This window comes from Halichoerus grypus, chromosome 10, assembly GCF_964656455.1.
Source record: "Halichoerus grypus chromosome 10, mHalGry1.hap1.1, whole genome shotgun sequence".
NCBI lineage: Eukaryota > Metazoa > Chordata > Mammalia > Carnivora > Phocidae > Halichoerus > Halichoerus grypus.
Window position 1 is genome coordinate 131366139 of NC_135721.1, and position 25638 is coordinate 131391776.

General features: G+C 42.5%; 1 protein-coding gene across 2 annotated transcripts in view; it reads left to right on the forward strand.

Annotated features, from left to right (window-relative positions):
• DOK5 (docking protein 5) overlaps nucleotides 1–25638 on the forward strand; it is a 149611-nt gene that overhangs the window by 108293 nt on the left and 15680 nt on the right. For both annotated transcript variants that reach the window (XM_036070852.2, XM_036070849.2), the window contains exon 6: nucleotides 7718–7853. In XM_036070852.2, the coding sequence (XP_035926745.1) occupies nucleotides 7718–7853 (136 nt within the window). The remainder of the gene's footprint in view (nucleotides 1–7717; nucleotides 7854–25638) is intronic.

Below are 25638 nucleotides of genomic sequence, written 5' to 3' on the forward strand. Positions count from 1 at the left end.
TACTTAGTAATCTCTCATTCCTGAATATTTTAGGAAACATATACCCATTCTTATTAAATGATCGGAAGCAAATTGACAAACAAAAAGTACTCCATTCTTCCTGCCATGTTGAGCGGAGAAATTGGCATAAAATACGGGCTTGCTTAGAAGTGTGATTCTTTTCTTTTGCAAGAAAATGCCAACTACAGATGTGCCATTTATGTGGCCTTTGATTCCCCATTAGCATTTATCTCAAGAGTAATTTTAATTATAAAGGTAATGCACCCGTATTATAAATATTCCTTTAATGGAGGCAGGTGTGAAAGAGAAGAGAGAGCTCTCCTTTCTACTCTATGGAGTAAGCTTTTTAGTAATCATCTTCAAGAGATCTGTGCTAGGTGTGAGGGTGTGAACACAGACAAGGCAAGGCCACATCATACATAAGAAGCTTAGCCAGGTCCCTTCTACCTCCTTGTTGTGATTTTAACATGTGAAATCCCTAAAGGAAAGGATGACTTTCTCATGACCTTTGGGGAAAACCTCTCGTCAGTACATCCTGTCTTGTGGCCATCATTTTTAAGAAAAATTTTTATGTATATTTTTTATTTATTTATTTTTCTAGCTTTCTTGAGGTAGCATTGACTTATAACATGGTTTAAGTTTAAAGTGTACAATGTGTATATTGCAAAATGATTACCACAGTGAGTTTAGTTAATACCTTCACTACCCCACATAATTATCATTTTTGTGTGTGTGGTTGAGAACATTTAAGTTCTACTCTCTTAAGCAACTTTGAAGTATACAATACAGTATTTTTCACTGTAGTCACAATGCTGTACCTTAGATCCCCAGAACTTACCTTCTAACTGAAAGTTTATGCCCTGTGCTCATCTCCTCATTTTCCCCACCCTCCAGTCCTTGGTACCACCATTCTACTGTCTGATTTTGTGAGTTTGGCTTTTTTATATTCCACATACAAGTGAGATCATATGGTATTTTTCTTTCTCTGTCTGACTTATTTCACTTAGCATAATGCCCTCGAGGTCTATCCATGGTGTTAAAATAGCAGGATTTACTTCTCTTTTACGGCTAATATTACAGTGTGTGTGTACACACACACACACACACACACACACGCCACATTTTCTTTATGCATTTCATCCATTGGTGGGCACTTGGCTGTTTCCATGTTTTGGCTATTGTAAATAATGCTGCCGTGAACATGGGGTGCACATATTTCTTTGAGATGGTGATTTCATTTTCTTTGAATATATACCCAGAAGTAGAATAGCTGGATCATATGGCAGTTCTATTTTTAGTTTTTTGAACAGCCTCCATACGGTTTTCCACGTGGCTGTACCAATTTATATTCCTGCCAACAGTGCACAAGTATTTCCTTTTCTCCACATGCTCTCTGATACTTGTTATCTCTTCTCGTTTTTCATATTAGCCGTTCTAACAGGTGTGAGGTGATATCCTATTGTGGTTTTGATTTCCCTGATGATTAGTGATGCTGGATGTATTTTCATGAACCTGTTGGCCATTTGTATGGTGCAGCCATCTTCCTGCAGGCGATGATCCACTAGTGTATGTGACCACTTTATATGTGATGGTACCTCACATTCTAGGAGGGTGTAGTAAAAATGAGTCATTTCCGTCTTACATCAAATGTTTGCTGAGTGCACCCTAAGAGCCTAGTGCGGTAGCAGTGAATGAAACATACAAGTGTTCTGCCCTTTTGAAATTCATTCTGTAGAGGAAAGGGGATACAGACGATAATAGACATTTTAAAAAGTAAAAGAGATGTTAGATTGTTTAAGTCCACAGCAAAAACTAAAGTCATTCAATAGAAAGTGCCACAGGAGGGAGTGAAATTTTAAATAGGGTGAGTGGGACTGGCTTTGCCAAGTCAGTGATGCCTGACAAAAACTCCAGGAAGAACCGGGGGGAGAGCATTCCAGCCAGAAGAAGGAGGTGGGGAAAAGGTGCCGAGGTGGGGGGTATATGTGGAGTGTGCAAAGAAGAGCCAATGGGCTGGCATGACTGGGGCAGAATAAGGGAGGGGGGAGCAATGTATGTAAAGGTAGAGATGCAACAGGGTCAGGCTGTGTGGGGCTTGAAGACCACTGTAAAGAATTTGGCTTTAGTCTTAGTTGGGGTGCTACTGGCAGGTAGAGGTGGGTCACTGCAAGGTTCAGAGAAAGAGTCCCCGAGACCTTCTGCGCTAATAATAATCCATGGTGTTACAAATAGCAGGATTTACTTCTTTTTTATGGCTAATATTACAGTGTGTGTGTGTGTGTGTGTGTATGTGTATATACACACACACACACATATATATATGCCACATTTTCTTTATGCATTTCATCCATTGGTGGGCACTTGGGCTGGCATGACTGGGGCAGAAGAAGGGAAACAAAAATGATCTCCCAGGTAATCGCCAACGCCAAGGCTAGACAAGATTTTTTGGACAAGATTAAATTCTTTACTACATAGGAAGTGGTAAGCAAAGAAGTGACATGGTCTCACTTTTTTTTTTAACTAGACTCTCAGGCTAAAACCAATTAGGAAGATGTTGTAGTGCTCACAGTGAGGACAAGAATGACTACAAGGATGTTGGTGACAATGAACATAGGCTTAAGTGTTTGGATACTGACATCTTTTGAAGCTAAAGCCAAAAGGATGTACTGACTGGCTGGACATGAGTTGGGAGAGAGAGGAGTCAGGATCCTCCAGGAGCAGCTCAAACTGCGGAGGAACTCCGGGGTGGGGTAAGAGGGGCAGTGTGGGGATGATTGGACTTCAGTTTCGGGTATATTAACGTCAAGGCTTGTTCAGCGGTTTCCCTCTGGTGCTAACCCAACTTTTCATTCTCCTGGGGATGAGCAAAGCCACACATGGTGTTTGAGTTTAGAAATTGTGAAAGGCACTTCCAATCGCTACAGCAGGAAGAATGAGGGGCAAATGGCGCCCTAGATCTAGGTCAGGGCATGGGGAAGCAAAAGGGGAAAAGGGGATGTTTCTTTGACTTTACCTGTTATGTGATTAAGAACAGATAAAATTAATAAATCAGCACTGTCTCTTACACGAGCCATGTTTTATGACTTTGGATAGTTTAGCTTAGTTTTGTTTTGTTTTCATAAACTCTCAAGTCCATACACATGGGGTTAGAATTTAAATCTAAAAAGTGCTAATGTGCACATTTAAGGGAACCGTTAGGAAGTCTGGTGATGCCGATAACGAAGCCACGGGAGAAAGGACATCATGTGACAATCAGTGCACCCTCCGAATTGGGACCTTATCTTCACCTCGCTCACTGGGCTGATGAGCTTTTTTTTTTTAATTTTATTTTATTATGTTATGTTAATCACCATACATTACATCATTAGTTTTTGATGTAGTGTTCCATGATTCATTGTTTGCGTGTAACACCCAGTGTTCCATGCAGAACGTGCCCTTCTTAATACCCATCACCGGGCTAACCCATCCTCCCACCCCCTCCCCTCTAGAACCCTCAGTTTGTTTCTCAGAGTCCATAGTCTCTCATGGTTCTGATGAGCTTTATTTAAGTTGTTGCTAACACTCTGGAACAGACACAGTATACTACTTCACTGGGGCTGGAGAAACAAAACCCCCAGTCATTTGCATTGTAGTTTTTATTTAGTGAAAGCTGCTGGTTTTCTTAATGGGAGAATCCTATTCCTGAATTCGTATTTCCATTCTCAAAGAAGAAGTTTGCATTATTCTGTTTTCATAGCCCATGAGCCTCAAACATAGACTTTCTTCCCCAGCCACACACCTTCCACCACCAGGCATCTTTTGCTCGCTTCCCCACTGTTCCGGGATGTGGTCTCCCGCGTTTCCTTCCAGGCAAAAATGCGGTTTTCCCTCCCTCCTGAAGTTTTCCCTGAGGACCACGTCCTCATTGGCTTTGACATTTTAAAGGGTTAAAATAACAACAACAAATCCCAGTTCAGTGCTTACCTTGATGCAAGATCCTTTGCTAAAGATAAAATATAATTTCCCAGTACCCTCAGAGGTTTGGGTGATCTTATTACTCACATTTGGGATATGAGGTCGTGGAAACTTGGAGAGGTCAGGATACTTGACCATGATTCCAGCATATGAGGGAACTGGAGGAGACTCTGTCTTCCCTACCTCTCTCCCACCCCACCTCGAGGAGGGCTCCAGGAAGCACATCCACATTTCCCCAAATGTGGGGTGATTTTAGTGATAGAGGCATAACTAAATGAATGTGACTCACACAGCAGTGAAGTCTTTTTCTTCCCAATTACCTTTTTGACCCTTTTGATTAAATTATAGAAAAAACATTTCAGTGGGGTGCTAGCACATCTAAAACACATCTTCTAACACTTTTCTAATTTGCCTGTGTTACTAACAAGTGAGCACACGTCCCATTCAGATCTTTGACAAGAGGACCTAGACAGAGTTCAATAACATGTTTTGTTTTCATTGCATTCATTTTCACGTCTGCCTTCAATGTATGGCGGAGCATACTGGCTTATGATTATTGATTTGGTGGCTCATGGACAATACATTTGTTTAGGGGAGGAGAAACCTGAGTTGATTTTAAAAGTATTAAATAGGCAGCACAAAGATTTGACGACCGAAAGTTGTGCGAGAATGACTTGACATTCCGCAGAGCTGCCGCATGCTCGGCGGCCTGAGCGGAACAGTGATGCATCATGTAGGGTCTTACACTGATTTCTCTTTCACACCCCACTGGTCTCAGGAAAGGACAGGACAGTCATCCCATTAGCAGGCAGCCCCGATTGCCTGGTCTCCAGCTAACACACACACACACACACACACACACACACACACACACACACTGGCAGGGTCACCTGCCACCTCGTCTCAAGCTGAGATCCACTAGGCTGCGGCACCAGTGACTGGAATGGGCAAGACCACACAGACCACAGGCGGGGGGTGTACTCTCTGCTTCGACCTGAATACCGTCTGTGGCGAAGCAGCAGCTCCCCTGAACCCAGAAGCTGCCTTATGTGTATAACCTCTCTACCACTAACCTGTAAGTTCGGTGCTCCCTCGACCCCTTGTGTTTGGTCTATTTCAGTGCTTCTCAGCTGGAGACATTTTGCCACCTCAGGGACATTTATCAGTGTCCAGAGAGAATTTGGGTTGTCACAACTTGAGGATACTACTGGCAGCCAGTGGGCAGACACCAGAGATGCTGCTCAACATCCTACAACACACAGGACGTTCCCACAGCCAAGAGTGATCTGGCCATACAATATTGCCGAAGTGCCATTGAAGAGAGCCCCTGTTCTAAGTTACAAGCTCCTAACAGACCTTTTCCCAGATTTTTCTTCAAGCTGGAGCCACCAGATCCCATGTGGTTAAGCCTCTTTACTTCGTTCTGTATGTCTGTGTGTCTGTTTTTCTTACCATGGTGTCTCTGGCCCGCTGTAGCCACAGGGGGGAAAGGGTCACACTCCATTTGTTCACCTCACTTTCACGGACAAATCAACGTCACCGTTCTGCAATGCTTTGCTCCTAATTTTGTGTCTGTTCCGTGAGGTGCTTCTGATCGATTTCTTTCAAGTTTTTGGCTCCTGATTTTCTTTGTTACTATGTAACATCGACGCCCACCCCTTTCCCCAACTATACTTTGCTTATCAGCTGCTTCTCTGACCACTAAGGCTCATTGTACCATGATGTTAGTCTCGAACCAATTCACTTATATAGATCTTACTTAGCCAAGTAAATTGTAAACTCCTGGAAGAAACATCCCAGGTCTTTACCTTTACATCCCTTGCTGCTGTTCTTATGATTTGCCTTATGTTTGTCTGACAAGTACTGTATTCTTTCAAATATTATGTAATCGTAAATGTGAAATGTAACATTGACTTAATAACCACTTTGCAGGGGTGGAGAGAAGAAAAGATTACCATAAATACACATGTTGAGTATAAGATACATCCTGCTTGTCACAGTGTCCAAAAATTCTAAACACACAGGGACGCACACACATGCCCACGCACAAAATACATCTTGACCGTGAGGCAATGTAGAACTGACTTGGATTCTGATCTCTTAAGTTCGCTTCTTAATACTGTCTGCCATGAGGTCATTTATTTTGGTTTTCATAATTACAATCCCATTAGTATTTTTCTCATACAGGATGTTGGTGTGAAATGTCATTGGCAAAGAGAGGGAACAGTTTCCAAAGTTGGGCATTCGTGCCTCTGGGAACTGTTGCCCTCAGGTGGCAACTCTGCAGAGTGAAGCCCCCGGAGCTCCAGGAGCATAGGCTGTCCCTCCTGCCACCGTCTCCCTGGTGTGCTGGGTCACTCAACTTTGTCCCACCTCAAGGCGTTCTGTGTGCAGTTCCTTGCCAGACTGTTCTTCCTGCTTTCTCTGCCAGAGCCCTGCCCTCCCCAGGGTGGCTCCGTGAAACCTTAATTTAAATAAAACTTCCTCAAGGAAGCCAGGGTCAAGTTCTTCGTTAAACCTTTGCCTGGCACCACCTGCTATTTCCCAAGCCATTCTACAGTTCTTTATTGAGCGCCAGATACAGGGCAAGCCGTGTTGTAAGCACTGGTTGAGGAACTGTGAATAAATCAGGAACAAATCTCGTCTACATGGAGCTTACCTACCAGTGGAATAATGGACGTGAAGGTTTCCTTTGTGTACTCACAAATCCTGTCTAACACTTTCAGGACATTTAGGTGACGGTTACTATCATTCTATTTATTTTACAAACGGAAATGCAGGTGTAGAGAGGCTAACGTGTACCAGCTCGCAAAGCTGGCAAGGGGACAACCCAGCCAGGCAGTCTGGAATCCTGATTTGCTTCATATTTCACTCTGCCTTGTTACAGACTTGTTATATGCAGGCATGAGTAAATTTCCCAGTGCTTTCTGAGCTCCTGATTGTCTTCTAGATTCTTGACTAAATTGCATAATCATGGTTTGGAGTGACAGGCTTATCATGTAGACAAAGTAATTCTGGGGAAATTCAACACTGTTAAGTGTATCTGTAATGGCCACCATGTTCTTATGTCTGAATCCTTATCTTCACAAAGGCCGTAGGAAAGACCCAACTAAAACTCATTATTTTACCTTCTCTGGGCTCTGGGTTTCCATCTGCTGGCTTCTGTTAGCATAAGGCCACGAGGAAAGAGTGTTGGGGCATTTGGGACCACTTTGGCTGCTGGAAAAGTGTCCAAGGTAAAAGTCAGTGGATAAAGTGGAAAAAAAAAAAAAGGGAATCCAGATTGATTTTGGAAATGAAAGAATCCTTAAAGCCTTTGTCTCTGAGGAAAGAACAGAATCTGGGAGTCATAGAATCCTTCTTCCACCTCTGTGCTGGATGACATAGTCTCTGATGAGCTTCTGATTCATGGGCAGTCATGAAAACACAGTTTTGCTCAGGTGCCTCTTTGAAAGTGGGAAGCCAGAGTACTGGGATTATACTAAGAATCAAGAAACAGCTTTTTATTAATCTTTGCTTCTTGACAAAAAAAAAAAAAAAAAAAATCAGCACTATGTTAGCCTAGAATGAATGGTTTCCTGCCCATATTAACAACAACTAATTGGAAATTTTGATTCTAGTTAACTTCGTTTAGTAAATGTGGACAAGAATCCTGAACTCATATGAAATAAAGGGGTCTGGTTTCATGGAGTATTCTAGGTCCTCCGTGCATGGAAGTTCTTGGAGCTGGATTTTCAAAAGCTTTTTGTTTTTGTTTTCACAGGATGTGTGAAACTGGGGAAGGGCTGTTTATCTTTCAAACGCGAGATGGGGAGGCCATCTACCAGAAGGTCCACTCTGCTGCCTTGGCAATAGCTGAGCAGCACGATCGCTTGCTCCAAAGCGTGAAAAATTCAATGGTACGTCTGGAATGTCTTCCTTATGACCCAGTGCATACCCTTGTAGAATGCAATCTTAGAATCTTTATGCTGAAAATATGGCCTGCATTATTTGAGCAGATGGCTTTCTCCTGTACTCAACAGTGTATTACTTGGATTTAATAACATCCTTGCAAAGCCTCAAGAGCCAGCTGGCAGCACAGTAACTGGACATCCCTGTTTATCTACTTTGTGCCTCGATTATTACTTGTGTGTGTCTTCATCAGTTTGGGCTCTTACAGCAAATACCATAGAACTGGGTGGCTTATCAACAATAGAAATTTATTTATTTCTCACTGGGAGGCTTGGAAGTCCAAGATCAAGGTGCTGGCCTACTCAGTGTCTGGTGGTACCACCTTCCTGGTTCATAGATGGCTACCTTTTCTGTCTCACTGATGGATGGGGCAAGGGAGCTCTCTGGGGTCTCTTTCATGAGGGCACTAATCCCAATTGTCAGGGTTCTGCCCTCATGACATAATGTCCTCCCAAAGGCCCCACCTGCTAACCCCATGACCTTGGAGGTTAAAATTTCAATATATGAATTTGGGGAGGGGACATCATCATTAGTCCACTGTCATGAGTATGTTCATCAGAATCAATTTGGATGCATATGGATATCTGTGGACACAACTATATAGATGATCTACCTACAGATATATATTTATAGCTGTACCAGACATTATCATTTCAATTGGTAACAGGGGCCAGAGAGAAGAGGGGTGAGGGGTGAAATGTCAAAAGCCCAAGTCTTGAAGACTGTTGATGAGACTGTGGGCTCCATGTACTGGGCTCTTGATTTTTTCCAGAGAAGCCAAGGATTTGAGTCTGTATATAATATCTTGTAGTTTGTAACTGTTGGAAATGAATTCTAGTTAAAACCAGCAACAAAACAGTAATACTTTGTGGGCCAAGGGAAACCTGTCCAGAGACTCCATCCTGCCCAGAGCCATGCATCTCCCATCTCTGGTTGATCAACCTTCGTGGACATTGATATATAAAGACAGCACAAACACAAATACACATGAGTGTATAGCTCTCTGGGAATACCTCCGCTGTTCATTGCATTGTGCTAGGGACTGTGACTTGCACAGAGAGTTAGGATTGAAATCTTAACGCATAACAGTTAAATAACGCAAATCATGCATCGTGGCTGCAAATACATGCATAAAGCTTCACATCTGGAAGGAAATCTGCAAAACCAAAAGGAACTGGGTTGGCATGGTAAGATTAGGGTAGTTTGAAAATTTATGATTTAAACATGTGGAGTGGTTGGATTTAAAGAGGGGGGAAAATCATGCCAGAAATATGATCTGTCCCAGAGCAGCCTCAGATTATTCCCAAATGACTTGTTCATGCAGTGGTCTGGGATTTTAGAGCAGAGATCAGCAAAACGTTCTGTAAAGGGCCAACCAGTAAATACTTTAGGCTTTGTGGAGTAAGATGGTCTCTGTTGCAACTACTTAACTCTGCCCCTTGTTGTGCAGAAGGAACCATAGGTAAAAACATAATCCAGTGGACATGACTTGGCTGCAAAGCAACTTTATTCATGGACACTGAAATTCAAATTTTGTGTAATTTGCACACATCATGAAATATTCTCTTGATTTTCTCCCCACCGATTTCAAAATATTTTTTTAACTAATGCAGTCTTGGTATTCATTTCCCCATATGCTTACCAATTCTGGATATTGCTATAGAGATGGATGGATGGATGGATGAATGGATGGATGGATGGATGGATGGATAGGTAGGTAGGTAGGTAGGTAGATAGATAGATAGATAGATAGGCAGGCAGACAGATGGCTGTAAAGTAGAATTCAAGTCACTTGGAACTTTACAGGGCAACATGTCATTGCATTAAAATTGTTTAGCTGTCCCATTAGATGCCTTTAAGCATCTGAAGGAGTTTTTCCAAGATTACCTTACTGGTAAAGCCATCAATTAGCATAAATTGCTTTGTGCTTGAAAGGCAGGTTCTATATGCACATGTTTTTCCATTTACAACCTCCTCATTACTTCCACTAAAAATTAATCAGGAATACGAGTAATTCATTTAGATTATCCCTTTGCAAATTTAACTGGAAAATAATGTTGTTTGCTCTTAATTTGCTGTATGCTTAACGAGTTCCATAAAATGAATATGATTTTTAAAGCAACAACATCCTGTTTTAGATGGAAATGAGTAAGCTTCAAAATGGGATCTGAATCTCAGGGACGTTAAGTGGGGATTATGGAATGCTGAAAATTAATGTACGTGAGTCAGTCCCCGATTTGGGGAGAAAAGAGATACCCCATGACAATGAAGCAAATGAAGACAACCCTGCTGGCCCACCCTCCCAGGGTTACAGTACTGCGTTTTCTGGTAACTGGGAACGGATCCACATAGATCTGGCTATATTCTCAACCTGGAATTGAGTGTTCACCACTGCTGGCTTCTCTGAGATAGTCAAGGTCATAAATGGAGAAATATGGCGATGCTCATCTCTGGGCTTAGCCTCATTAGAAAGTCCTGACCCACTGTTGGCTGCCTCTGTCGTAAAACTCCGAAGACCCCCTCTACAGACAGATGCTTCCCCGCGGGGCCTGTACCAGTTTGAAGTTAGAGCCTTAAGTGCATTGGTTGGGATCAGACTTGTGACCTGAACCCAGCAGCTGTAAAGAGGAGGCTTGTGGGTCCCGTCACAGCAACAATAATAATAGTGATAGGATGAATCGTGGCTCCAAAGATGTGTCCTAATCCCTAGAACCTATGAATGTGTCCTTACGTGGCAAAAGGGATTTTGCAGATGTGATCAAGTTAAGGCTCTTGAGATGGGGAGATTATCCTGGATCATCCAGGTGAGCCAGTGTTATCACAAGGGTCCTTATGAGAGGGAAACAGGAGGAGTAAGAGTCAGAAGGTGATGTGATAGTGGAAACAGAGGGACAGAGAGAGAGATTTGAAGTTTGTAGGCTGATGGCTTTGAAGGTAGAAGAGAGAGATGTGACCCAAAGGATGTGGGTGCCCCTAAATGCTGGAGAAGGTAAACATTCTCCCCTGGAACCTCCAGAAGAACCCAGCCCGGCCAACACCTTGACTTCAGCTCGGTGAACTGACTTTGGACATCTGGCCCCCAGAGCTGTAAGAGGATACATTTAGGTTGTTTTAAGCCCCCGAGTCCTGGTAATTTGTTACCACAGCCATAGGAAGCGAGTACAATAATGATATCCATAACACTAAATATGTATCTTGTCTCTACTCTGTAACAAGTAATATTTTTAGGGCTTTCTAACCCTACAACCACTGCTATATGGGAGGCCCAAGGCCACCAGCTTGGAGTCATGGGACTTAAATTTGGAGGAGGTGTCCTGGGGTAGCCCCCACTTTTCTCCTCACGACCTGTTTTCTTTGTCCTTGATGAGATTAGCTTGCTGTTCTAAAAATACCAAATTAGTGACCAGCATTTAAAAATTGAGAGGTTTCACATAAAACTCAGATTTCTATGCTGTCTTTGAAAAGTGAAAAGGTCTGACAGCACTGATCTCACACCCCCACAAGGCAACAACAATCAGATAAGCCCAGTCCTGTCTGCCCTCTTTGGGCAGATTGGGGGGCTTCACTTCCCCACAGTCCCTACCTCCCCCTTTTGTTACTCTCCGCAAGTGGTCCTTCTCTGCGTGTTGGCTACCCATGCTGTGGACAATCAATGTCTGGCCTGTTGTTTTCAACAACTATGCACCATAACACAACACACATTTACCATCTCATAGTTGCTGTGGGCCAGGAATGTTGGCGTGGCTTAAGTTTCTCACAAGGCTCAGATGCTTCAGGTGCATCTCAGGGTTAGACTGGGGAAGGATCTACTCATGAGCGAGCGGGGTTATTGGTGGCTTTAGTTGCTTGTAACAGTCGGATTGCGTGCCTCAGTTTGTTGCTGGCTGTGACCTGGAGGCCATCCTTAGCTCCCAGAGGCCACTGTCAGCTCTTTACTGCGTGGGCTCCCCCAACACACCACTGACTTTCTTGCAGACTGCAAACCATGCAATCCTATGTATCCTAACCATGCAAGTGACATCCTGTCGCCCTCTCTGCTGATTAAAAGCAGGTCACAAGTCCTTCCTGTAGTCAGGGAAGGGGCCCACACAGAGTGTGAACACCTGGAGGAATAGACCTTGGAGGCCGCCATCTTGGTGTTTGTCGCCACACCGCACAAACTTCTGGAATAGTATTTATTTAGTGCTTTGATTTTACCTTTGTAAATATTTCCTACTTGAGGGTGTTTTGCTGATAATACCGTGCACTTACCGGCCATCTGCTGTCCTCCTTTAGTCTCTTCCATCATAGCAGCCAATACCATCTACCAAGCCTCCTATAATATGCCAAGCACTTCACTTGCTCTTTCTCTCATCACTACCTTAACTGGATGGCAGACTCATTCATTCATTCCTATTCATTTGTTCATTCAAGAATGTTCATTGAGGACCTGACATGCTCCGCTCTGTGCTCCAGGATATAGTGGTGAATGGATGGTAAGGCTCAAGCTTTCATTGGGCTCACAATTCAAAAGAGTATTATTCATGACCTTTGACCTGGGAGGAATCACAGTCTCTATCAGAGACAGGAGAAAACTCACTCTCAGTGTGGTTCAGTCACCTACTTGGAGCCACGGAACTCCTTACTACTGGAGCCAGGAATGCGAGATCCTTTTGTCTGATTCCTAAACCTCTACCTCTGGCCACAGTGCCTTGCTCCCTTGGAGACTGTGAAAGCTCTTATAGCCCTCATATGTCCCCACTAAGACCTGGCTTAGTGTTTGCAAATTACCTTGAATATCAGAGTGCCTTTCAGAAATATCTATCAACTTAGAGTATGCCTAAGAAGATCACGGTTACAAGAAATCCCGTTTCTTTGGGTAGTGTTGGCACCAAATAGCAATATTATATCTCAAAATTCCTCTCGAACATTCTCGCTTTTTAAATGCAATGTGTTGTTATTCTGTACTCTAAGTGAGTGCTGGAGGCTGGGGTAGCTGGAGTATCAGGAGGGAGGGAAAGACCAACTATTGAATGAGACTGAGCAGCAAGAACTTGTTTGCTCACCAGCCACCAGCTGGCCTCCTGGAGAAGCTGCAGGGACTCTGCAGGGACAGCTCGGGACTCCCCCGAGCAGCTTTTGCTATTTTTGCCACCTTGGAGATCAGTGTCTGTGACAAAGTCTAATTTTGGACCAAGGAGTGGCGGTGTGTGGGATGTTCCTCATTCCACTCCTGGGCCTGTCGTTTTTAGAATTTCCTTCAAGGCAAATTGAGTGACAAAATGGAGAAAGACTAATTTAGCAGGCTCTCCCTAGGGGCTGCAAGTGAGGCTCCATCCAGGTGACATTGAAGCCCCAGGGCACAACTTCTCCCTTGTGCTCTAGAGCCCTGGATGGCACCCAGGTTTGAGAGTTCATCTGAACCATTCTTTGTCACATCTTTTTTTGTTTGCCTAATTGATAGGTTCACTTCCAAACTTGGTTTTGCAAATAAAATGTAATGAATTTGTAGAATTCAAGTGACACTCTTCCACAATTCTGGAAACCACAGTAATTCTTACTCAGCCTGATTTAAAAAGCCATAAACTATTCCATTTTTTTAAAATAGAGAATCAAAGAAATCATAGAATCAATTTCATTACTATTCAGACACTGAAGTAAGCTCTTCCTTGCTGGGTTTTTTTAAATCTTTTTTTTTTTTTTTAATGTATATAAACCCTCTTCTCCCAGCTCAACCTGCCTCTCTGTTCCCACCACTCCCCCTCAAAAAAATCAGGTTTTATCTCTTCTCGTCTTTGTGGGCTCTGGTTAATTGGGTTAACTTATGGATTGATTTATTCATTATTTAATTTATTTGTTTGTTTCTTTGTTTATTGTGTTCTGCTTAAAGCAATTATCAGCTTTTTTTCCCCTCCCAAATAAACCCTTTTTATATCCTGGCATAATAATTATGATTCAAAAACCTTTTAGCGAACACCCATCTACTGCTTGCAAAGAAAGCATTGTAGTAAGTCTTATGGAGAACATAAACATTAAAAAAAAACCCTATTGAATCTTTACAGAAGCTTAAAATTTCGATAAGGAGTTATGATTTATACCTTTCAGTGCATGCAACGGTATAATCCTGTGAGTTCAGTTTGCTACGATCTCACTGGAGGACAATTTGTCCTTATTTATCAAAATTAAATTCACTTATCTCTTTATCAGCAATAGTACTGCCAGGAATTTACTCTAAAGATAGGACAGAAACAGATGAAACTCAGGTTTCTTCCTTAAATTTGCCATGACTTTTGTTTCCGTATTTAGGGGGGAAATGTCATTTTCGGAGAAGGTCCTTTCCAGTCTCTTATAATAACTTAATAACTTGCGACATGCAGTGGTGGATTTTAGTAGTCCTTTTCCTTGGTTATTAAGTGCTGCCCTAGCTTATGCTTATGCAATTCCTCCTTGTAGCTAGGCTCCTGTGACCTAGTCATGGTCATGGTCAGCTGGTGGCTGTGTCTCTACAGGGAAAGGAATGATGCTAACAGGTTGTAGCTTTGTTTGTAAACTCTGACACTAGTACTATGTTTAAGATGGCAGCTCTGTAAGTAGGCAGCCCGTGGAAAGCCCGATGGTGGTAAGAGACAGGGATGGTGTTGGGGATGGAGAGACAAGTCGGATCATTTCAGTGCCATTTTTAATCGATTTTGAGAAGTTAGGAAATGAGGGATGTATCCATCTCCACCAAGGGTTGGTAAACATTTTCTGTAAAGGGTCAGATGGTAAATATTTTATGTTTTGTGTGCCACATGTGGTGCTGCTGCGTTCTCCTCCTCCTCCACCTCTTCTTCCTCCTTGACTTCCTCCTTCTCTTCTTTTTTTACTTTAAAAATGTAAAAACCAGTCTTGCTTCTGGGCCATACAAACACAGGCCACCAGGATTTGGCCTTTGGGCTGTAGTTCACCGATAACCCCTCTGCACCTTGGTTTTAGGTGTTAGACACAAATGTGCTTATATTATTAATCAGTCCCTCTCCTCTACACCATGTGGATTTGCTTTTTCTCCTTGGAGTTTACTGAAGGCAAAGCAATAATCCCAGATGCCTGTCAGCAAAACCGGAGGCCATTTATGTGATTTTAAGAGATCATTCAACAGGGGTTTCAGCTTTTGGTTGCCCCAGCAGATGTGTTCTGCCTTGTATGGCTCTTTTTTTTTTTTTTCATGCTATTAAGGTGTTGGGTATGACCAGAATCTGACAATCAGAATATTGCCTAGAGAATGCATTCAAAGGTGATGTCAGGATTGACTCTTGTCACCAACTATGCGAGTTTCAATATTTTAGGGAGATCCAGTCGATTATTTTTGCGGAACTGGAAATTGATTACATATTGTGTACCTACCCAAATATTTATCAGCCCATCCAAGCATGAAATACAATTCCTTCTCCACTATGTGACTAGCCAGGGGGAGGGGTAAAATTATCTATTGGTTCAGCTTCAGGCAGTAAGGAAACTTTGGGAGAGTCCCCAGATGGCCAGAGCAGGGAAAAGGAGTTAAGATGGCCAAAGATGATAGCGCAGGTCTTGGGAGCTAGCACATGCAGACCACTTTTTGTTTGGTTTACAAGGTATTGGCACAGGCGATATTTTAAAAATTAAATTAGTTCCCAGCATTTACGATGGGAGGTTTCACATAAAATACATAGCTGTACCTTTTGGAAAAATGAGAATATCTGGTAACACTGTGTCTGCTTGAGTTAAAATTGAGTAGCAGCTACCATTTTGAGAGGATTAATGCCCTTCAGGGTTGCATAGCTCTTATCGTTTCTTGTTGTCTCAATAACCAGAAGACTTCACTGATTCCTGTTACCTGCATGACCCATGTAGACATTCAACTTTGTAACCCCTGGTTTAGGGGAACAAACCTCTTGCCCTTATATTTTTGGCAAGACATCTGTGTCCTTGATACATCTTTTTATGGAGGATCATGGCCATTTGCCTGGTAGCAAAGACTGGCTCTTTTTTTTTTTTTTTTTTAAAGATTTTATTTATTTATTTGACAGAGAGACACAGCGAGAGAGGGAACACAAGCAAGGGGAGCGGGAGAGGGAGAAGCAGGCTCTCCGCGGAGCAGGGAGCCCGATGCGGGGCTCGATCCCAAGACCCTGGGACCATGACCTGAGCCGAAGGCAGACGCTTAATGACTGAGCCACCCAGGCGCCCCGCAAAGACTGGCTCTTACTGGGGAGAATGTCAGGGTGGATATGCATCAGGGAATCTATGATGGAAAATGCAAAATGTGTAAGCATGAATATGCTGCTTGGTGAATAAAACCAGTTGTGCAGCCTGTTACTGAAGAGCAAACCAGGGACACCTGGGTGACTCAGTCAGTGAAGCATCTGCTTTCAGCTCAGGTCATGATCCCGGGGTCCTGGGATCGAGCCCCGCATCGGGCTCTCTGCTCAGCGGGAAGCCTGCTTCTCCCTCTCCCACTCCCCCTGCTTGTGCTCCCTCTCTTGTTGGCTCTCTTTCTGTGTCAAATAAATAAATAAAATCTTAAAAAAAAAAAAAAAAAGAAGAGCAAACCAGACTTTTGTATTTTTCAATCAATAAGGCAAAAAAAAAAAATCACATGGTGAGCTTTTAAAGGCTCTATTACATATAATCAGTAGGGTTACCATAGGAGTTTTTTCCAAGCTGGGAGCTTTTGAGAGTCAGGGTCAACCTTCTTAAGAGCAGGATTGGACATGTAATTTGTAGACCTGATTCAAAATGAATATGTAAGGTCCCTTGTTCAAAAGCTAAGATTTTTCAAGATGGTGACGGCAGAAGATCAAATCAAGCATGGGGCTCTGTGTGACTACACAGGTCATCTGCCCTTGAAGTTGGCCCTGATGAAGAGTAATGCCTGCATAACAGATGTAAACAGGATTCAGCCAGGAAGACTGAAATGTATGGTCACCCTAAACCAGTGATTCTCAGTGGCTAGCAATTTTGCCTCCCGGGAGACATTTGGCAATATCTGCAATCATTTTGGTTGTTAACACAGGGCCCAGGGTCGGAGGCCAGGGATGCTGCTAAACATGCTGTAATACACAGAACAGCCCCCCACAACAAAAGGTAACCTGATCCCAGATGTCAACAGTGGGAGGTTGAGAACCCTGTTCTAAAGATAGGCAGGTTCTGCATGAAGGCTGGGCCAGAAATTGATGGGTCAGTGTGTCTGGGATTGAATGTCACTTCCAAGCTATGTAGCTTGGCCTCCTTTTGCCTTGTTTATTTTATATGTCATATGGGAGTGATAATAATAGTGTTTATGCCTCACAATGTGGTGCGATTCACACGGGTTAGTACATGTAAGGCACTTAGGAGGGACATAGGAAGAGTCAACATATGTGAGCTACCGTAATGATTCCCTTTTTACTCACACAAACTGGCACGGGATAAGCCAGGAGAAAGAGACTCACATTGAAGCAATGGGAATGTTAACGGGCAACTCCAGGAAATCGGGTGATGAGGCTGAATACTGTTGTTTGTTGTCTCATTAAGATATTCAGTACTGTTTGTGCATGCGTGGCAGCATCAGATTGTGAGGTCAGGCCCCTGCCTTAGGTGTGGGGCTCCAGCAGGGGCTGGAACTCAGCAGGGCTGCATAAATATGCCCAGAGTGTTTATACCCACTCTGGAGTGCAACAAAACAGAGTATACCATACCTACATGTCCCACCTGGGCCACCAGCCCACCACTCCACTCAGTAGGTTTGTGCCTGGAGTAAGCATAAGACAGAAAACACGAACCACTCCTTTGCTCCCTGGTCTCAGTTCTAGCATGTACCCTGCATCTTGTCCCCAAGGCACCTGCTTCTGTTGAGGTGAGCTGCTGAGTTCAGTCTGACCCTATGGGATTTTTGCCTCGTGCATTAGCTTCAAAAGCTGACCGAGTAACTGGCCATCCCACTAGAAGCTGGAAGCCTCTGGAGGGCAGAGGCTAGGCTCCATGTGTCTGTAATATGCTCAGGTTCTGGCACAGGACTTGCTAAATGTTTGTTGAATGAACAAAAGTGGGGGCCAAATAGGTCATTTTATGAGCATAGAGAAAAGGAAAAATGAAGCCCAAATACCAAATCCAGTTCCCTCTTAATGCCATGCCAGGGCCCAGGTTTTAAGCAAGTCTGCTTTAAGAGGTTGTGGAAAACAGTCCCCAAGGATATCAATTTTGATGTACGGGTAGGAAGAGGATTTCCTTAGTAAGGAGGCATAAAAAGTTACCAGAAGCAAAGGGAGCAGTGATTTTGTTTTATGCATGTGGCTGAGAATTCAGATGGCTCTGAATAAATTGATGCAAATCACTTTCATTCCCCATGAAAATAACCATTTGAGTGCATCTGGTGTTCAGCAAAATGCTTCACTTGGAAATTTGGCCCCAAATGGTTGATTTCACTAACAGTCTGCTTTATCAAAGCTGGGGGTGACAATGGAGGCATTGTTTTAGCTAGTTCTGTACACCAAGTAGTGTCTCTGCTGCATTTTTCCTTAAGAGGAAAGTGGTGTTGCTCTCCTACCCACTTTTTCTTTTCTCTGTCTCTCTGTCTCTCCTTCTCTTTGTAGCATTCAGTAAGTAAGCCTCTGCGTGCTCTCTTTCCTTGACACTTCAGTAATATTCTGTGATACCTCGGTAACATTTTGATGATGGGAATACCCATCACTTTTCCTGCAAATGTCAGAACAAGGGAGAGGGGTTAGAGGAAGTAAAGAGCTCTTTTGGTGGTTTATGCCAAACATCTGTCAGAGCTGGAATCAGGATCAGACTGCCATGAGAATGGGTTTCATTAGGAAGCCAAGGAAGACCACATGTTTGGCAGATTGCTAATTTCCACTTGAGAGAAGGCCCCTGGGACAGTGGGGCTCTGAGGGCCTGGTAGAATCACTGGTAGATTCTGTTGCTCAAGATGGCAGGGGCATTACCCTCTCCTAGCAGCGTAGACTTTTGGCCATTTCTCTGAGGTTTGGAAATAAAATTCAGGTGCCTTTTATCATTCAGAACAGGATTTGAGCCCATCTTTTAAGGCCTTTGTAACATCCTCAGTGCTTTCTACAACACACTGGGTTGTGATAGGAACTTTATCTCTGGAGTAATAAAGAGGCCAGGTTGTAAATGCTGACTCAGTGTCTTTGGCAAGTGACTTCACCACCCTTAGTGTTTGCTCCTCGCTCGATAAAGGGGGGTTTTATTAATACTTACCTGGCCAGGTGGGATAAGACAAGTGATTTCTTGACATAGTGTCTGACACCTACTCAGTACAAATCAACCTGAGCTGTTATTATCATTGACTTAGAGTAAGAAAGGATAAAATGGCAAAGGGGGGGGTGAGACATTATAGAGGTTTCTTATTCGCTTAGTGATTCAGTCATTGACCCGCATCTTACTGCACACCTCCTGTGTGACAGGAGGCACCAGGCGCAGGCGTGTGACACACGCACATACAAGAAGTCTTCTCCCCTCCCCCCACCTGCATGAAGGAGAACTCGGCTGACATGAGAGTCTGTTCCCCTTTTGTAGAGGAAGGAGTGCCATTGTGGAGGCAGATGGCGGGCTACATGACTAAAGCTGGCCCTTGGCTCTCCGGCCATTTACTATAAAATCCTGGGGAGCAGAGGAACTGTGTTTCATTCATTTTTAAGTTTCCAGCCCATGGCATTAGTGCATGACTTAAAGGTGATGCCCAGAGCATACAAATGGATGCAATAAGTGAAAGAACTGAAGAACATTCAGTACAGAATCCACTGAAAGGGGTAAGGGGAGAGGAAGGGCTGTTAGGGAGGGTGTAAGCAGCTAACCAAGTTAAGGGGCTTAGTCTAATAGAGGGATAATTAAAATTGGAATGAGTAGCTCCATCTGGCTCTGTGCTGAGGATCTGAATGCTGTATTTCATTTAATTTTCACAGCTCTCTTAAGACATGGGGGTTGGTTTTTGAATCCTGTTTATTTTTACAGAAACACATGTATGTGAAATTTAACTAACTGCAAAGATATGATCATATAGATGATGATTAGTACTACAGTATCTTCTCTCTTCATAATTTATGCATCTCAATCCCTCCTTTCCCCTCCTTAGCAACTCCTAAATTTTTTGTTCAGAAGTTTGTATTCCTTTTTCCAGGTTTTTCTCTGTATCCATATAATCCTATACAAAAATCCATATCTGCAGACACACATAGATAGACACACACGTAGATATATATATGTAAGATGGGTGTTTGGAAGCCATTGTTTGTATTATAAAATTGTGGTCCTATTAAACATTTTTAAAACTACCCCCTTGGTTTTCTTGTTTAATAGTAAATACCTAATGGAAATACAGTACTTAAAAGACATATAGCTTAGGTCTGACCCAAAGGTTAGCGATCTGTGGCCCATGAGCAAAATCTGGCTTATGTCTGTTTTTGTAAGTAAAGTTTTATTGGAACACAGCTATGCCCATTCATTGATACGTTGTTATGACTGCTTTCACACTGAAACAAAAGAGTTGATTCATTGGCTTGATTCAGACTGGATAGCCTGCAAAGCTACTTGCTATCTGGCCCTTGACAGACAAGGTTGCCAACCTTGCTCTTATTCATTCTTTTAAATGGAATGCTTGATATTTTAGGGTCTCGATGTGACACTAACTTATTAAGCTTATCTATGGTAATATCAGATTTTGGGGGGCCACTAATAAACAGTTCTACACCATACATCCTCGTATACATGCTCTTATGTATGTTAACTTTAACTGAGTTTCTGAATGTTACTTTATTTAAATGAATTTTCTAAACCCAGGAGCAGGATTGCTGAATTAAAGGTTGTAACTATTTTTAAATTTAAATAGGTGTTGCTGTATTGCCTCCAAAATACTGGAGCACTTTGTATTTCATTGGGAGCACTATTAGGTCTGTTTCATAGAGGGAGAAACTGAGGCTCAGTAGCTCACAATTAGTAAGTGAAGAGTCAGGAGAGGAATGTCAAGCCCAGGACATGGATTCAATGGGAACTGACAGGGAGGATCAAATTTGGGGACTTTATGTAGGTAGAAAACTGAGGACTTCTAGGGCCCCAGTGTGTGCTTGTGGGCTGGGCACGGGGGGAAAGGGCGAGAGAGTCGGGGAAGGGAGACTCGGGACAGTGCTTCTCCACCTTCAGATTGCATCAGAGTCACCTGGAAGGCTTACTGAACCACAGGTCACTGGGTTCTACTGCCAGTGTTTCACAGGTCTGTGGTGGGGCATTGGAATTTGAATGTCTGGTAAATTCTCAAGTGATGCTGATGCTGCCGGTCCAGGCACCACACTTTGAGAACCACTGCTCTAAAGTAACTCTGAGAATCTGGCTCCTTGGTCCCTGGAAGAAATGGAACAAGAGCTAGAGACAGCGCAGCATGGGACCACATGCCTTGATGTTCTGTATCGGGAAGACATAAGCCGAGCAGTGAGCATACTCCTCTGTTGGGAACAGAGTGTCAATGCGTGCATAGTTCCCTCATTGTCTAATTATTGGACACTAACCACTCTTTACATGTGTATCGGTGGTCTATGTTTACAGGGTTTAAGAAAGCAACAACATGTGAAGAATGCTAGGCCATTTTAAGAAATCATTCCTCCTCCCACACAAAGGGAAGGGTACCTGTCCAGCAGGTGGAAGAAGGCGGGCACAAGAGCCTCTCTGTACACCACCGTGAGAATGAATTACATCTTCTCATGCACCATGTGGTTGCCCCACAATGATTACAGAACTTTTTCAACAGCATTTGCATCTCTGTTCAGGAGGGATTGGTTACCACCACTTAGCGTACCAATTAGCATTTTAAGCAGTTTGTATTGATTAAATGAATCTGCTTCATCAAGCAGAAAGAACCCCACAGAATGCAGCAAATGTAATTATCTCAATAAATGACTCCTAGCACCAAACCGTACAAGATATATTTGCTAGAACTTTACAGTGTGTTTGATAAACCTCAGAAATAGAGATTTGTCAGACTTGGTAAACAGATTGCATGTTCCACAAACACATGTTTGATCTTTATGTCTTTTTTTTCTTTTTTTAAGTATTGTCTAAGACCACTGTTCTCTTTTAAGGGAGACATTTGGTCTGGATTTTGTAAGAATAAACCTAACATTTTGAGATTCAGTTCAAAACATATTTACTATTCATGAGATATTTGAAGTACTTTTCTCTGGCTAGAGATCTGAAATTATGTTTTAGCCTCCTCGAGAACTCTTTTTTCATCTCCTTTTAACTTCTCCTGGTTTTCATTTTCTCTTAAGTCTCATTTGGAGAAGACCCAAAGGGGTAAGGGCTGGGGAGGGGGAGGACCTGTAAAGCTAAGTGTCGGAAGCAGAGCGATGTTTGCTCTGTGCAGGCCTAATCTTGGAGGAGTGCTGTTCTTACACATAGTCCTCAGTACCCTATTCAGAGCTACAGAATTCTTTAAATTAGTGAATGGACAGGGTGTATTTGAGGGAGGAAGCTGTGATTTATTTTTAGATGCATTTAGTATCAAAAGGAGACTTGGATTAAGAATTGGATTTGTGCATGATGTAAAATGCAAATCCTGCATGAGGACCTGCAGTGTAATATAAGTCTCTCTCCCATGCTTTATCACCCCAGACCCCCAGTTTACTTTCTCAGGAGCAAAGTCTTTGCCAGATTCTTTTGTATTCTTCCAGAATATGTTATCACTTATTAGATAGAAAACATATCTATTTATTAATACATTCATTCATTCTACAAATATGAGTATCTACCTTGTGGCAGGCCCTGTTCTAGGAAGCAGGAGTACAGCAGAGAACAAGAAACAGTCCTCGTCTTCAAAGAATTTGCTGCATTGTTGTGGGGGATGAGACAGACAATCAACAATAGACATATAAATCTATATCAAGAGTTTATGAATGCTCTGAATAACAAAGAACATTACAGTGTAAAGCAGGAGAGAACGATGGAGGTTTATTGCTCTGATGGGGTGATACAGTGGCAGAGAGCTGAGGGAAGTAAAGAGTGAGCCTTGAAAATTTCTGAGGGCCAGTTGTTCCAGCCAGAGGGGACCTTAAGTACAAAGGTCCTGAGGCTGTTTTATGCTTTGCATGTTCAAGGTCAAGAAGGCTATGATTTTGAAGCAGTTAAAGTGGGGAGAGGGAGAATAGGGGGTCTGGTCTAGAAGTAACTAGAGGCCAGGCACTATATGACCTTGTAGCTGTGATAAAGACTTTGGATTTTTCTTGGAGTGGGTTGGGAAGTCATTTGAAGGTTTTGAGAAAGGTGAGATATGCTGACTTCACTTGTAAAAGGATCTCCCTGACAGCTATTTGGAAAAGACTCCAGGTAGGTAGGATAAGAGTATCAACAGGAAGACACATTAGGGAGCTATTTCAGCCATATTGACATCTAGGTGAGTGCCATGACATGGACCAAGATGGCGGGTCGGACATGGTGAAAAGTGGGGGGTTCTCAACACATTTTGAAGATTGGAAAAACCAGATTTGCTGATGGGTAAGCAATCCTGTAGGATAGAGAGTAAACAAGGTCGCCTCACGGGATTTTTTCTGCTTTAAGCAGAGAAACAGGTAGAATGGAAGAGCCATTTATCTAGAAGGGGAAGAGATTGCAGGGAGTGGACAGTGAGAAACGGTAGTTCAGGAATGGACGTGTTAAATGAGAGTTGCCTACTAAGCACGTAGGTGGACATGGGATGTTGAATACACAAGTCTGAGGTTTAGGGGACAGATTGGAGCTCCAGATGCGCATTTGAGAATCATCACAGTGTGGATAGATGATACTTAAACCCATCCCAGTGAAGAGCTCTCCCTGTGAGCGTGTATAGATAAGTAATTGTGGCTCCTTATTTTTAGGATTGTTTCAACATCACTTCACAGAGGCCTACCTTTTTCTTTTTAATGGCTACAGATTAGTCTGTTGTATAGATGCACAGTAATGTGAAGGTAAGACAGCTTTGTTTAAGAATAAAAACAAAATTATCAACTCATCTACTTTTCTGATGTTGTAGCATTTAAAAGTAATTTTTGAGTCACTCTAAAATCCAATTTGACATGTAAATTAAAATTAAGTTTTAAAATTCGTTTATAAACTGGTTATTGGAATAGTTGTTGATAGAGTGGGTCCCAGAATAAAAATTGTGGTTAGCAGAAAAAAAATGTTAGGAAGGAGATTGGGTCAGAATTTAATTCCACGATCTTGGGGCGCCTGGGTGGCTCAGTCATTAAGCATCTGCCTTCGGCTCAGGTCATGATCCCAGATCAAGCCCCGCATCAGGCTCCCTGCTTCACGGGAAGCCTGCTTCTCCCTCTCTCACTCCCCCTGCTTGTGTTCCCTCTCTCGCTGTGTCTCTCTCTGTCAAATAAATAAATAAAATCTTTAAAAAAAAAATTTTTAATTCCACGATCTCATCTGGTAAATTAGAAATGGTTAAGGAAATGAGAAAATAAAGTATGGCACAGGCAAAGGATGGGCTGTGACACAGACATTAAAATGGCCATGTAGAAGATAGTAGTGTTTAGGAACGTTAAGGTCTATTCACAATATATGAAATGTAAAAAAGAGGATGGCATAACAGCATATCCACAGTCATGCAGTTTGTGTTAAATACACACTATGTATGCACATTAAAAAAAAAAAGACCGGAAGGTAATTATTAACATGTTAAAAGTTCTCTTTATTTCTTTGCTTTTGTTTTTCCTAGATGATGTGTATAGGGCTTATTTCAAATCTACCTTATATTCTTTTGTGTATTTCCTGAACATAATAAAAATATATCAGTACCAGGGAAGAAAGAATACAATTTATTACAAGTTTTAAAGAAATGGATCATAAACAAAATGTGGACCTCCCTCCCACCCCCTTTTAGGTACTAAGCAAAATGCTACCAGATGTATAGGTAGAGGTGCCTTGGAGATTTTAAGCTCCCCAAGGTGGGGGAGAGGGAGACTTTTGTTTTAGGGGGACTCTAAAGCTTGTGGATTTTCTCCTTTTCCTACAGTTATTCCATGTGCCCACACTAAGAGTTTTGTTCATACTTATTCATTGAATGCATTGTGTACTGACTGGGAACAGGTGATTAAATGTATTCTCTAAACATATTTGTGTTTTTTATTTAATTGGGTAGCTTTGTTTGTGGTTGTTGCCTGAATACTTTTTAAAGCTTCTGTTGTGAAGCCAGGAACAGTCCAATATCAAATATTTAGGTTTAAAAAGATGTGAATGTTCCTATTAGGACCCTTTTCAGAAACTCTTGCTGAAGACAATATTTTGATTGATATGGGCTTAATTACAATAATGCTAAATTTATGGAACTCCACAATAAGCCATGGATGTTCTTAAAATTAACTGCAAAGTAGAAGCTATTTTTTTCTCTCTCTTTTTTACTGATGAGATAGTAAGGAGTAAAGGAGGTTAAATAACTGGCCTAGAGTCATGCAATAATTAGTGGCAGCTTCTAGACTTTTTCCCAATTTTTGGCCAAGTTTGGGCTCTTACCACAGTGGAAAACTTTTTCCCCCCTAGCATGATTGGTCCAAAGGACATAGGACAGTGGTTCTCAAAGTGTGGTCCGTGGACCAGTAAGATAGAACCATCTGGAGACTTGGTAGAAATGCAAATTCCTGGTGGGTGGAGCCCAGGAATCTGCATTTGAATGAACCCTCCAGGTGATTCTTCTGCTTGCTAAGGTTGGAGAACAGTTGACCCAGGGTCTGGAAAGCGTAGGTAAGGCCTATTTTCAAATAT